Here is a 14,553-nt window from a genome sequence, read left to right as displayed (position 1 = left end):
TTTCTCCAGTTTGTGCAGATCATTTTGAATTTTAATCCTAGCACTTGCAAACCCTCCCAGCTTGGTATCGTCTGCAAACTTTATAAGTGTACTCTCTATGCCATTATCTAAATCACTGATGAAGATATTGAACAGAACCAGACCCAGAACTGATACCTGTGTGGATATGCCCTTCCAGCTTGACTGTGAACCATTGATAACTGCTCTCTGGGAATGGTTTTCCAACCAGCTATGCACCCACCTTATAGTAGCTCCATCTAGGTTGTGTTTCCCTAGCTTGTTTATGAGAAGGTCATGTGAGCCTGCATCAAAAGTCAAGATATACCAAATCTACCACTTCCACCTATCCACAAGGTTTGTCACCCTGTCAAAGAAAACTATCAGGTTGGTCTGAGGTGATTTGTTCTTGACAAATCCATGCTGACTGTTACCTATCACCTTATTATCTTCTAGGTGTTTCCAAATTGATTGCTTAATTATTGCTCCATTATCTTTCTGGGTACTGAAATTAAGCTGACTGGTCTGTAATTCCCTGGGTTGTCCTTATTTCCCTTTTTATAACTGACACTATATTTGCCCTTTTCCAATTCTCGCGAATCTCTCTCATCTTCCATGATTTTTCGAAGATTATTGCTAATGACTCAGATTTCTCCTCAATTAGTTTCTTGAGTATTCTAGCTTGTATTTCATCAGGCCCTGGTGAATTGAAGACATTTAACTTATCTAAGTAATTTTTAGCTTGTTCTTTTCTATTTTAGCCTCTGGTTCTATCTCATTTTCACTGGCATTCATTAAGTTAGAGGTCCAATTGATACTAAACTTTTTTGGTGAAAACTGAAACGAAAAAGTTATTTAGCACTTCTGCCATTTTCTGTTATGTTTTATATTTATTTATTATTATTATTATTTATTATTATTTTCTGTTATTTTAATAACATTTCTGTTATTTTTTCCTTCCTCTCATTGAGTAACGGGTCCACCCTCTTCTTGGCCTTCCTCTGGTTTCTAATATGTTTATAGAATATTTTCTTGTTACCCTTGTTACTGTAGCTATTTTAATCTCATTTTGTGCCTTGGCCTTTTTATTTTGTCCCTACATACTTGTCTTATTTGTTTATATTCATCCTTTGTAATTTGACCTAGTTTCCACTTTTTAGGACTCTTTTTTGAGTTTGAGATCATTGAAGTTCTCTTGGTTAAGCCAGGGTGGTCTCTTGCCATACTACTTATATTTTTGCTCTTTGCCCTTAATAAAAGTCTTTTTGAAAAACTGCTAACTCAGTTCAACTGTTTAACTATCTTGATCTTTCTAAGGAAATCTAAAAATCCACTGCAAACACATTTTTCATTAATTACGAAAGTGCAAATCTTAAGAAGATGGACAGTTTGATAAATAAATGCATGAGTTACGCAAATATATGGACTACCTCACACACACACACACACACACATATAGAAAGGAAGGCACTCCACTTAGTGATAAGAAAAATAAATATTATGGGTGTGTTCAGAAAAGATCAGGCATGTTTCTTGCCTTTGATGTCTGGTAACTCCAGACATTGACTTACTAGTGAAAAGTGAATATTTTTGCTTAGTATCCTCAGACAGCAGGTATCATGCCAGCTGCACATTGCAAAAATTAGCATAGAAGAAATACCTGGGAATTAGACTACTCACTTACAATCTTGGACTTGATTTAAATAAGAAAATAGTAGTGCAACGAGTCTTTTATTATTATTATTATTAAATATTTATATACTGTGATAGCTCTCACAGCCCCCAGTCAGAGATTCGAGGCCCACTATGATGAGCACTGTTCACACTCATAACAAAAATATGATCCTTGCACCACAGAGCTTACAATCAAATATATGACAATAGACAATAAAACAATAGAACAAACAGATGGAGAGAGCGCAAGGTTACAGTGAGACAATTATTATTAGCATAATAAGCACCAGTCAGAGCACATCAGCTGCTTAACCATTACCAAGTGTTTTGTAAGCATCACAGCATAGGTGGGTATTAAAGAGACATTTAAAGGAGAATAATAACATAGTAGCTTTTTAGATCTTTCCACAGAGCTCCTCCTATGCATAAAGGGGGGGGGGGGGGCATGGGTGAAAGGGTGAAGGTGCTTCTTGGGAAGTTTTACTAAATGGCTATAAAGGCTGGCATCACTAAGGAGATGGGGTTGATGGCTCTATGCCATGTAAAAGATGAAAAGAGGGTGGGGTTAAGTCATAAGAGTCTTAAAAGTAGTTTGAGCTTGAGATGATGGAGAAGGGGGAGCTAGTGAAAGGAGGAAAGCAGTAATGCACTTGAAATGATGAGCCAGGAAGATGATTTTTGCAGCAGCATTTTGATTCTTTTTGTAAACCTAAAACAGGTTTATGCTTTAGTATCCTAGATCTAGGTATGTTGGAGAAAAGGGATTGGGATAAACATGGGACTAGGAGGAAAAGATGTTGTGAGAGCATACACACTTGTTTTAAAACAATGTTTAAAACATTGGCTATGGTATAGCTGCAATGGTTCATCAGAAGGCAAGGGGATGTACACACACACACACACACACACACACACACACACACACACACACACACACACACACACACACACACACACACACACACACACACACACACACACACACACACACACCCACTAGTTCCAGAATTCTATTCCTGAACAGTGAATAGAAAATAGGAGGGTTTCATTAAACTATTATGGATGTAATCAGCTGAAAATCAAGAGCTGAGAAAGGACCCAGCCTCAAAGGGTTTTAAAAAAATCTCATTACACAAACATGAATTAATGTGTGGAACAGACTGTCAGAAGCAGCAACAATGATGGGACATACGCAAACCAGAGTTACAAAGCCCTTTCAGGAAGAACTTGCTTTCCAGAGTAAAAATCCTAAACAGAAAGCTGGAGGGTCCTATGAGGGCTCCATGACTCCTGATCACTCCAAAACGAAAGGTTAGTATTTAAAAAGGATGAGTCTAGGAACTATGGGGCTTTGATGGATGTCACTGAAAAATATCAAGACATGTCACATAAAACGTATTGGCCAAAATGAAGATACAGGAAGATCTGCCATCATGAAAATAATTCTAGAACTGTAAAAAGCACCCTGGTAAGGAGAAACAAAAAAATCCCAAACCAAGCAAAACAAGTCCTTACACATTTGAAAAGCATTTATAAAAGGGGCATCCTCATGCTTCTGCTGCATAGTTCTTGTGTTAATTTACCTCAGAGTACTGCAGGTGACAGGGACATTTTAGATGGCTCTTTGTAATTCTGTTTTAATAAGCAGCAAATTGTTTTTACATAAGCCAAGAAAAGTAAAATTATTCAAATCCTTTATGAAAATCCTTTGGGCTAAAAACAGATGTGAATCTAAATGAAACCAATCTAACCCATGGGGGCTGCTCTACTTTACACTTGCTGGCTAGGATCCCTAAAGGATCATATGCTGGTGAGCATAGCTAGCATGTAGCATGCTCTGTCCAGCTGCTGTCCCTGCCCTCACATGTCCACTGCTCCAGGGCTGAATGGATGAATGGCACAGAAACTGACAAAGATCACTCTATGCTCAGGTGCCTGAGCTTCCCCATGTTGGGGAATTCTTCGCTGGCCACATCCAGCTACTTTGCAGCCTATTTCATCTAACAATTTACAGTATATGACATTAGATCACTGCCCTGTGCATTATGGAATATTTATGGTACCCAATGACATCTAAATGTGCATTAGTAGGAAAAGGTTGTTCAAAGGGCAAGGTGAATGGACTAGGAAATAACTCTGATGCTGGTCTACATAAAATTCAGATATTTTTACGTGGATCATGTTCAAAGAGTCTGACAAGCTCTTAACTGAGGAAGCTTTAACTTTGAAGTTTGCTTTTATCGGCTTCTGTCAGAACCTCTATATTAAATGTCATTTAAAAGTAACATGTGAATGTCATGTTATCTAGCATGGAGAAATGACAACACAATTATACCCTGTTCTTGATCTTAGCCAGCGAAGCAGACAACTTTATTATGGATGCATGCTAGAATGACTAAAGCAAATACTAAGTCTCACTATGACTCATTGCTAAAAATAAGCTGAGGGCAAAGGGATAATTCTTTTTATTTTTGAATACTTTAAAATAAAATCATTTTAATTAATGATTGCATTTTGCAGAATGATTCAGACTGAGTTTGCAGTAGGACAATAACATTTGAGAATGCAATAGGGTAAAATGGCTTCAGAATAATACCTTTTCTATTACTGTTTGGAAAACTTCTGAAGGTCATTTTTGGCTAGATTTTCAGTGTCAATGAGACATGAAAATCAGAAACAACATATCAATGATCAGATTGCCTTTTCCCAAAGTGACTTGGATCCTGAAACTGAAACCCTCACTGAGGCAAATGGAGATTTATCTAAGGACTGAAAAATTACTTCAGGATTGGCCTTATTAAGAACATAAGAATGGCCATACTGGTTCAGACCATGGGTCCATCAAGCTCAGTACCCCATCTTCTGTGGCCAGGGCCAAATGATTGAGGTGGAATGAAAAGAACAGGGCAATTATCAAGAGATCCATCCCCTGTCATCCATGGGTGCTGGAACTAGGAATGCTCAGCATGAGGCAGCAACCCCTGGCTTGAAGTGGTTTCCATCATCTAAAGCATTTACAGTTTTGTTCTATGGCTCTCAGCACCCCCACTATAAAAACTATTCCAACACCACTGCTCTCATCCAATCCCAGCTTCTGGTAGTCAGAGGTTTAGAAATACCTGTAGAAAAGGGTTGCATCCCTGACCATCTTGGCTAATAGCCACTGATGGATTTATCCTCCATGAATTATCTAATTCTTTTCTGAACTCAGTTACACTTTTGGCCTTCACAATATCCCCTGGCAATGAGTTCCAGAGGTTGACTGTGCAGTGTGTGAAGACATACTTCCTTACGATTGTTTTAAATTTGCTGCCTATTAACTTCATTGGGTGACTCCTGGTTCTTGTGTTATGTGAAGGGGTAAACACTTCTCTATTCACTTTCTCCACACCATTCATGATTTTATAGACCTCTATCATATCCCCTTAGTCATCTTTTTTCTAAGGAGAACACCACCAGTCTTTTTAATCTCTCCTCATATGAAAGGTGTTCCTTAGCACTAATAATTTTTGTTGCTCTTCCTCCTACTTTTTCCAATTCTACTATATCTTTTTTTAAAGATGGTAACTAGAACTGCACACAATATTCAAAGTGTGATCATACCATGGATTTATACAGTGGCATTCTGCTATTTTCTGCCTTATTGTCTATCCCTTTCCTAATGGTTCCTAACATCGTTAGATTATTTGACTGCCAGTGCACATTGAATAGATGTTTTCAGAGAATTATCCATGATCTGCTCCAAGATCTTTCTTGAGCTAACTTAGACCCCATCATTTTTTATGTATAGTTGGGAATATGTTTTCCAATGTGTACTAGCTTGCATTTATCAGCATTGAATTTCATTTGCCATTTTGTTACCCAATCACCTAGTTTTGTGAGTTCCCTTCGTATCTCTTCACAGTGAGCTTTGGACCTATCTATCTTGAATAATTTTGTATTGTCTGTAAACTTTGCCATCTCCCTGTTTACCCCTTTTTCCAGATCATTTATGAGTATGATGAACAGCAGTGGTCCCAGGACAGATGGGAATCTGTAATGGGAACCCCATTATTTACCTCTCTGCACTGTGAAAGCTGACTGTTTATTCCTACCCTTTGTTTCCTATCTTTTAACCTGTTATTGACCCATGAGAGGACCTCCCCTCTTATACCATAACTACTGACTTTGTTTAAAAACCTTTGCTGAGGGACTTTGTCAAAGGCTTTCTGAACATTCGAGTATACTATATCCACTGGATAATCTTTGTCCACATGCTTGTTGACACCCTCCAATAATTCCAGTAGAGTGGTGAGGCATGATTTCCCTTTACAAACCTCATGTTGACTCTTCCCCAACATATTGTGTTAATCTATGTGTCTTATAATTCTGTTGTTTACTATAGTTTCAACCAATTTGCCTGGTACTGAAGTTAGGCTTACTGGCCTGTACTTGCCAGGATCACCTTTGGAGTCTTTTTTTAAAAATTGGCTTTATTGCAGATACCGACTAGTCACCTGGTACAGAGGCTGATTTAAATGATATTTTACATGCCACCGTAAGTAATTCTGCAATTTCATATTTGCGTTCCTTCAGAACTCTTGGGTGAATACCATCTGGTCCTGGTGATTTACTACTGTTTATTTGTCAATTTGTTTCAAAACCCACTCTACTGCCACCTCAATCTGGGACATTTTTTAGATTTGTCACCTAAAAAGATGGCTTAGGTGTGGAAGTCTCTCTTACATCCTCTGCAGTGAAGACTGATGCAAATAATTAATTTAGCTTCTCTGAAAAGCCCTTGAGTGCTCTTTTAACACCTAGATTGTCCGGTGGCCTCACTGGTTGTTTGGCAGGCTTCCTGCTTCTTATATACTTAAAAATATTTTTGCTGTTAAATTTTGTATCTTTTGCTCATTGCTCTTCAAATTCTTTTTGGCCTGCCTAATTATACTTTAACACTTGGCTTGTCAGAGTTTATGCTGCTTCCTATTTTTCTCAGTAGGATTTGACATTCATTTTTTAAAAGGATGAATTTTTGTCTCTAACTGCCTCTTTTACTCTGTTAGGCCTGGTGGCATTTTTTGCTCCTCGTGCTGTTTTTTGTTTTTAATTTGGGATTTTCATTTACTTTGCTCCTCTGTTACGGTGTTTTAAAAAATGTTTCCATGCAGCTTGCAGGCATTTCATTCATTTCATTTCTATTTAACTAGCCTCCTCATTTTTGTGTATTTCCCCTTATTGAAGTTAATTATTATTAGGAGAGGGACAGGCTGAAGTGTTTAGTCCAATCTTATGATTCTGGTCTTATTATAAGGTGACTGGTGGGTGATCAATATATTGAAAACCAGACTACTCCTTTTAGGTGCCTAAATATGGATTAATTTTAAGCACTCTGTTTTTAAAATTTGGCCTGTATTTCTGGATCCAAAATTGGTGTGAATATCACCCAACAAAGTATGACAACTAGCACATCCATACATCCCTAACTTTTGTACAACTATGCTAATAGAATACTACTTCTGTTAAAAATGTTAATAAAACTGCAAACCTTTAATGGAAGAAGCAGTGTAGTGTCAATGAGTTACGAACAATATCAAAGGAATTACTATGTACCCTGCCTGCAAACAAAAAATGCCAGTCCTGTCAATATATATATGTTAATTTAGTAATACCTAAAATGTCTTCACAATCTCATCCATGGTAAAAAGTGATTAAATCTAACAATGCATTACCAAAGAAAGATATTCTCTCACACAACATTCTATATAAAAAGACATTTTTACCAGATTAGTAAGAGGTAGGTTGCAAGACAATTAATTTACAATTAAAAATAAGACAGACTATTTTGGAATGTCAACAGAGTTTACATTAGCATGACTCTTTACTTTTGATGGCTTTAGTCATTTGACGAACAGAATGAACTTTTTTTCAAAAAAATCACTATCTTACCACATTTATAAGATTAGAGTTGAGCTAAGTATATCTGCAACTTCTAATTCTACTAGGAAGAAAGGTTCAAGTATTAATCAAAGGAAAGCCAATTTCAAGAATCTCCCCTCAATTTCTCACTGATGAGTCACAGTCAGATAAAGTCTCTGGTTTAGTCATGCTAATGTGCAGTCATCATAAACCTCTCTGCTTCCTATATTCAAAATCAAACACAGCATATTATTCTATTGTCATTCTGAATGGAAGCCCAGATGACATTCTCATGTAACTTTTAACTATAAAGTTTTTAATACTTTGGAATTGCTTTTAAAAAAAAATCTCAGCTGAAAAATACCTTTTTTTTTAAATGCAATGTACAAAATTAAGACAAATGTTTTACCTTCACAATTAACATGTGCCATTTACATTGCAATGCATGTTCCTGAAATAGCGTTGCAAATCATAACCGTATTAGCCACTGGTCAGTGTTACCCATTTCCCACTGCTCTGAGGTAAACCTTTCTTTATAATATATTAGATTCAGATCTGAGTTTTAAGTTTCCATCCACCTATTTTCTATGGAAATGCACTGTATTGCCTTCTCTCCATATCTTCCATTTGGAACCCAGTTCGTCTGCAGCAGAGGTTTACAGAACTTCCACTGTGTGATTATGTGTCCTCAGGCATATCTAGAGACTACAGTGATTGGATATTTTTGATACTTGGGTTGAAAGAATTGACAGGTTTAGGAATACAGAAATTGCCACCATGTATTAGACCTGAGATACATCTAGTCCAGTATCAGCTACTTCAGAGGAAGATGCAAGAACAGCAGGATAGAGCAATGTGGGATAATTTGCCCCCAACAATAGATCTCATCCTGGTCTCTAATAATTAGAGATTGGCTTTAACCCTGAAGCATGAGGTTTAATATCTCTTCCAATATTTTTATAGCTAATTATGATAACTGGATGCTCTATATAAATGTTCAGTCTCTTTCTGAATCTTTCTTATCTCTTGGCACCAATAACTTTCTGTGGCAGTGAGTTCCATAGTCTAATTACACATTATGGCAAATTTGCCTCCTTACTGAAGGTCATGCTCCTATGACCTTCAGTAAGGAGGCAAATAGAGGCATGACCTTCAGTAAGGAACAAAGTTATAACAAATAAATGAAAAATAAGGTTGATTAATACACCTTGCTAGACAATGGAATGCTACATATTTTTTCATGGATGTACAGTTTGTTTTTCTTGACATTGCCAGGGAAACAGCAGCTCAGACAAAGAAATGTCTAGTCCATAAGCAGCAGATTTTGGCAACCCTGAGAAGGTTCTTGTGCCCTTGTTAAATTCACATTAACAGCCTAATTGTCCAACCCTTAGCACATTGATGAAACAATCTTATTTTCACAAAAATGTATTGAATCCAGTAGCACTATTCACATAAATAAATGCTTGCCAGTGTCAGGAGATGCTCCACAAACCAGGCTGTAAGTGAAATTATACCATGTGGATGAATGTATGGATTTTTATTGCAAATGAGGTGTGACAATGTATTGTCAGTTGTTCCAGACAGATTCTGATGACAAAGAGACAGATTTTTAAAGGTATTTAGGCACATAAAGATGTAGATGGGCACCTACTGGGACTGACAGGTTTCAAGGAGAGTTTGGCATCTCATCACTTTAGAAAATCCCTTTATGCATGTTGTTGTAATAACATTCTGAGATTATGTACATATGAACTTGTATTGTTATAAGCGATGTTAAGCAAAATTAAGAAAAACATATTTAACAAATTTTAGAAAAGTTCACACAGTCTAATAGTCTGATTAGCTGGATATCCCTCATATACTCACTAGAAAACATACTCATCTCATAAGATATACCTATTCATAACCATAGAAAAAGAGGAAGGTTCGTCTAGTGATTAGGGTGCTAGCTTGGATCTCAGGAAAGCCAGCTTCAATCCTCTACTCTTTCGTAGCCTCCCTGTGCAACCTTGGCCGACTCACTTAGTCTGGCTGTGCTTGAGTCTCCCATTTGTAAAACTAGGTTAACAGTATGTCCCTATCTCACAGGGATGTTGCTAGGGTAAATACGTTATAGACTGTGAAGTGGTCAGATATTAGAATAATGGGTGCTGGATAAGTACCCGTGATACAATATGCATATGCAATTTGTGTACAATATATATCTGAATAAATGATGCTTCTCAAAAGGCAGCACTAATGCTCAAAGAAGAACAAATTCAGGGTGACAGCACAGCATTACATACTACAAATTTCAGGAGTACAAAAGGCACAAAGGAAAGAAAATCCACTTCTGCTCTCAAAGGCCAATTAACTTGTTAACGTTTAGCAGTTATTGTTTGTGACGCCTACTAACACAGAGAGCTATTTTAAAAACAACTATGTTCCAACTTGAAGAAAGTGTAACTTAGGCTATTATATAATCATAGAAGTAATACAGAATGATAATGTGCTCTTCTCTGGTATTATGTTCCATAATGTCTTTCACAGGCACATCTCTCAGTCACTGGTTTTCTCTGTGTTTACAGAACAGCCAGACAAAGAACCCTATGGGAAGCTCATGGAGAGCTTGTTCACAATCTCTCCCTACCAATCGGGTGTTTCAGGAAAGAGCCATTTGCTCCCCTCTCCTCTGGCTGCATCAATTAGCAGGCTGATGCAGAGAGGTAACAGAATCCTGGATCCACCTTCTCCCCACCCTTCCATTCCCTGGCAGAGTGTACAGTTCCTATGTTCCCTAGAGCACAAGGACTGCAATTGTGACAGGCTTTTACACAGGCCTAACAAAGGGTAGGAAGATTCCTTGCATTCTTTCTTCTCACAGTTTTTCCCACAATGTTTTGAGATTACTGCAAACTCCACCCTTTGTAATAGATTGTGACAATTGGGAGTGAAAGAACTAAAGGTCCTCACCACAACCCATATTTAGATGACTACATAAAGTGACTTGATTTTCAGAGGCACTAATCCTCCATAGCTCCAACTGACTTTAGCACCTCAGAAAAACTAGTCCATTAGTTTAGATACCATACGTTAAGGAGCTGTGGGTGAAACTATTGATTTTGCCTTACATTAAGCTTTCAGACTACAGAGATCACTAATAAGATCAGTGCAGATCATGTGGGACGGACAGAGACTGAAGGTTTGCTTATCTCGTCATGAAAAGAGACTTTGTACGTGAATGCAGTTTTGGAATAATTTTTAAAGCTAATAGTGGCAATAATTTTTGTTAAATAATCTGAATTGCTTTAATATAGTCCACTGGCAGGGAGACAATTCACTGATGGTTGGTTGTTGAAATCCCAGGAATAATTTAAGATAATTGTTGTGAACAAAATGCACTTGTCTCATTAAAAAAAATGAAAGGGGTAGAGATGGGAAAAGAACATAAGAACAGCCATATTGGGTCAGACCAATGGTCCATCTAGCCCAGTATCCTGTCTTTCGACAGTAGCCTGTGCCAGGTGCTTCAAAGGGAATGCATAGAACAGGTAATCATCAAGTATTCCATCCCGTCGGCCATTTCCAGCCTCTGGTGAATAACAATCCCTGCTTATCCTGACTAATAGCCATTACTGGATCTATCCCCCATAAACATTTTTGAACACCAGTATAGTCTTGGCCTTCACAACATCCCCTAACAAGGAGTTCCACAGGTTGACTGTGCATTGTGTGAAGAAATACTTCTTTCGTTTATTTTAAACCTGCTGCCTATTAATTTCATTTGCTGACCCCCTTGTTCATGTGTTATGAGGAGTAAACAACACACTTCCTTATTTACTTTCTCCATACCAGTCCTTTTATAGTCCTTTATCATAAGAAGATTAATACTTTCCATATATTTAATTAAATAAAGGTATTTACAAATGGTTGTTGTATTATACTGTAATTGCATGCTGTATTTAGAGAATTGAGCACTATGATCCTGCTAACCCGTTAGAACTGTTTATAGTAACAAGCTTTGCAAACATTCATTTTTATTAAAAGGAAAAAAGAAAGAATAGTGAGTAAACTTACTCATGACAGATCTTTGCGGTATGGCTGATTGTTCTGGTTACAGGGCAAGCTGAGCTTTATATCCCTTTTAGTTCCCCTCTAGTGCACTTCTTTGGGTTCAGGTTTGGCTACCTTCTCCCCTGTCTGGGTCAAACCACATGGTTCTACCAGTCAGACTGGATCTCTGGGCTACATCCTTTTCCCCCCACCCCGCGCATTTGCCAACCATGTTAATACAACTGAGTTTGGTACCTGTTGACCGTTTTACTCCAGGAGCCTGTGAGATCAGCTGATTAATGCAACTCAAAACAGCTTCTTCAAACAAAAAAATATTTATTCATTCACCTAAATGTACAAGCACACAGTGCAAAGGGTAGAAATAATAAAAGGCCCACATGCATGGGTCTTACCTAAGCTTACCTAATCTTTCCTTACAAGCTTTTGGGAATCTTCCCCCACACCATCTCCATTATCGGGATGGGTAAAGTAGACTGCCTTGCTGCAGTTTCAGCCTCTCTCTGTCTGTCAGTGTGCTGAGATCACCCCCACTCCTCCCTAGGCTAGCGTCTGTAAGGTGTTAGTATACCCTTTGGTCCTAGGTATGTCTTGTGATGACTAAACTTTGCCAGCTGAAGGGGTGCAAGGCTGGAGTATCCCCCATGAATAGGTTTCAATATTATTTCCTGTATTATATGATAGTTCCTTAACTTTGCCATTATTTCATTTCTTGTGTGTTTCCCCCTTACGGGCTGCCTTTCATTTAATTCTGCACAATCAGGCAGGATAATATCACACAAGTAAGATGAGGTGCACAGTTATTGATGAAAAAATACACAGAACTCTCTCATTCACTACATTGATAGACTTCATTCACTAGAAGAAGGACAAATGTTGACTACCATAAATCTAATTCTCCAATCTGTTCAAATGAAAGGTTAACCTTTTCTTAAGAATGGGAGAATATCTTTCAGGGCTTGATCCAGTTCCATTGAAATCAATGGCTAAATTCATTGGGCTAGAGTCTCTGGAAGAAACTCCCTCATTCTCTACAATATCCTATAGTTTTATGGTCCTACAACATACAGCATTAAAAGTTGTGTGTCCCAGGTCCTTACTTCTTTGAACTAGCATGAGGTCATTCCAGACCCTACATACAAACTACAATCTAAATCATAGTAACTGGCTTTGCCCCACCTGTCAACAAGGCACCTGGGGTCCATGAGCACTAGATTAACTCCTAATGCTTAGACAGATTATCTAAACACTGACAGTAAAATAGTTGCCAAGACCATAGTTGGGGATATTCTGTATCCATTAATAATTTGTTTTCCATTATATTATCTAATTCTAACCATCTACATTGATTTTTTTAAAACAAAATAGTCCAGATCTAAATTAAAACATTAACACAAGTCAGCTGTACTTAACTGTTAACTTTTACACCTTCCCTCCCTCTCCGCCCCATGTTTTAGAGTTACAACTTTGTCTGTAAAAAAAAAATAACATACCAAAATCCACAAGTTTAACTCCTCCTTCAGTGGTCAATAGAATATTATTTCCCTTTACATCACGGTGGATGGTTTTGTTTTCATGTAAATGCTGAAGTCCCTAAAAAGTAAGTTATAAATCCATTAACATTCTACTGGTAGTTGTTTTTTTTAATGAGTATTTCATTTGCAGATAGAAAAAGCATAGCACAAAAATATCAGCAAAGTTAATACATAGAATAATTTCAATTCTCAGTCTTTCTAAACTTAGTTTCAAAATGAGAACAGCAGCCAAGTTCAAGAGTGAACTATCCTTTCATTTTCTAATAGATGGGCACTAACAAAAACAGTGTATTTTGATTTTGATTTATACTGCTACTAGCATTTTTGGTACAAAACCCCTGGAAATGCTATTCTTATTCAAAGAACACTGAGTCAACTGTCAACCAACTATGTGGGATAAATGGACTTTTTAGTAACTTTCTTGGTAGACACAAGTTGTATGATGACAGAAGTAGAGAAGCATTATTAATCTTGATTATATATTGCACCATTAAGACAGAAAGTCAAAGAAAAGTTCTAAGCACTGATAATAATTCCAGTGCAGAAACTCAAACTCTAATTAAACAGCAAGGATAAAAAAGACATTTTATCTTGATTAGCCACATTTATTTTTATTTTGAGAGAGATTTCAATTCATTGTAAATTATTTTGTTACAAAATGGATGCTGTACCATAACATGAAAAACAGAACAATATTTGGAATGTTATATTAGAATCAGGTGATAAATGGCTTTCCCATCCCATGACCATTTTTGACATATCAAAAAAAAATTCCCTGTCCCAAACTGGGGGGAAAAGTTAATCTAGAAAATTTTGGAAAATCTGACCTGAACAAAAAAAAAAAAAAAAAAAAAAAAAAAAAAAAAATGAAAACATTTTGTTCTGATAATTTTGAAATGTTTGGTTTTAATTTAAACTATTTTTAAATATATATTGTTATTATAATTAGGTTAAATTTCAAAATAAAAAAAGTCATTTCAAACCAGAAATCCCAATTTCTTCATTTAGAAAATGTTGAAACAAAAATGTTTTGACAATTTCAAAATATTTTTCTCCCGTTTTTTTTTTGTTTTTTTTTTTTTTTTTTTTTTTTTTTTTTTGAGTAAAAAAAATTTGTGCAAACCAACCCTTCCCCATAAAGAGATTCATTTTCAACAAATCAGCATTTTCCAATGAAAACTTCATCAAAAAATCCCTGATTAGTCGTACGCTGCAGTTGTCTCCAAAAGAAAAACAATTTAGATGCTAAGCTATATTTATCTAATGCAGCTAAGGAGAAGTAATCAATGCCTGAAATAAACATTCATGCTTTTGATACTGATGGTTTTATTAAAAAAACTAAACCTTATTCTTATTTCCTTAAGCAATCGTATGATAAAGGAAGAAACATCAT

At 36.7% G+C, this 14,553-nt stretch overlaps 1 protein-coding gene across 1 annotated transcript in view; it reads right to left on the bottom strand.

Moving 5' to 3' along the window:
• Positions 1-14,553, bottom strand: part of MYO3A (myosin IIIA) — a 175,805-nt gene that overhangs the window by 111,808 nt on the left and 49,444 nt on the right. The window contains exon 5 of the mRNA XM_067562387.1: positions 13,119-13,218. Coding sequence (XP_067418488.1) covers positions 13,119-13,218 — 100 coding nt within the window. The remainder of the gene's footprint in view (positions 1-13,118; positions 13,219-14,553) is intronic.

Source organism: Emydura macquarii, unplaced genomic scaffold (assembly GCF_026122565.2).
Source record: "Emydura macquarii macquarii isolate MOO-44397 ecotype Brisbane River unplaced genomic scaffold, CSIRO-AGI_Emac_v2 contig_2422, whole genome shotgun sequence".
Taxonomy (NCBI): Eukaryota; Metazoa; Chordata; order Testudines; family Chelidae; genus Emydura; species Emydura macquarii.
Note: the sequence above shows the minus strand (reverse complement) of the source record. Positions and strands in the feature narration are given on the sequence as shown.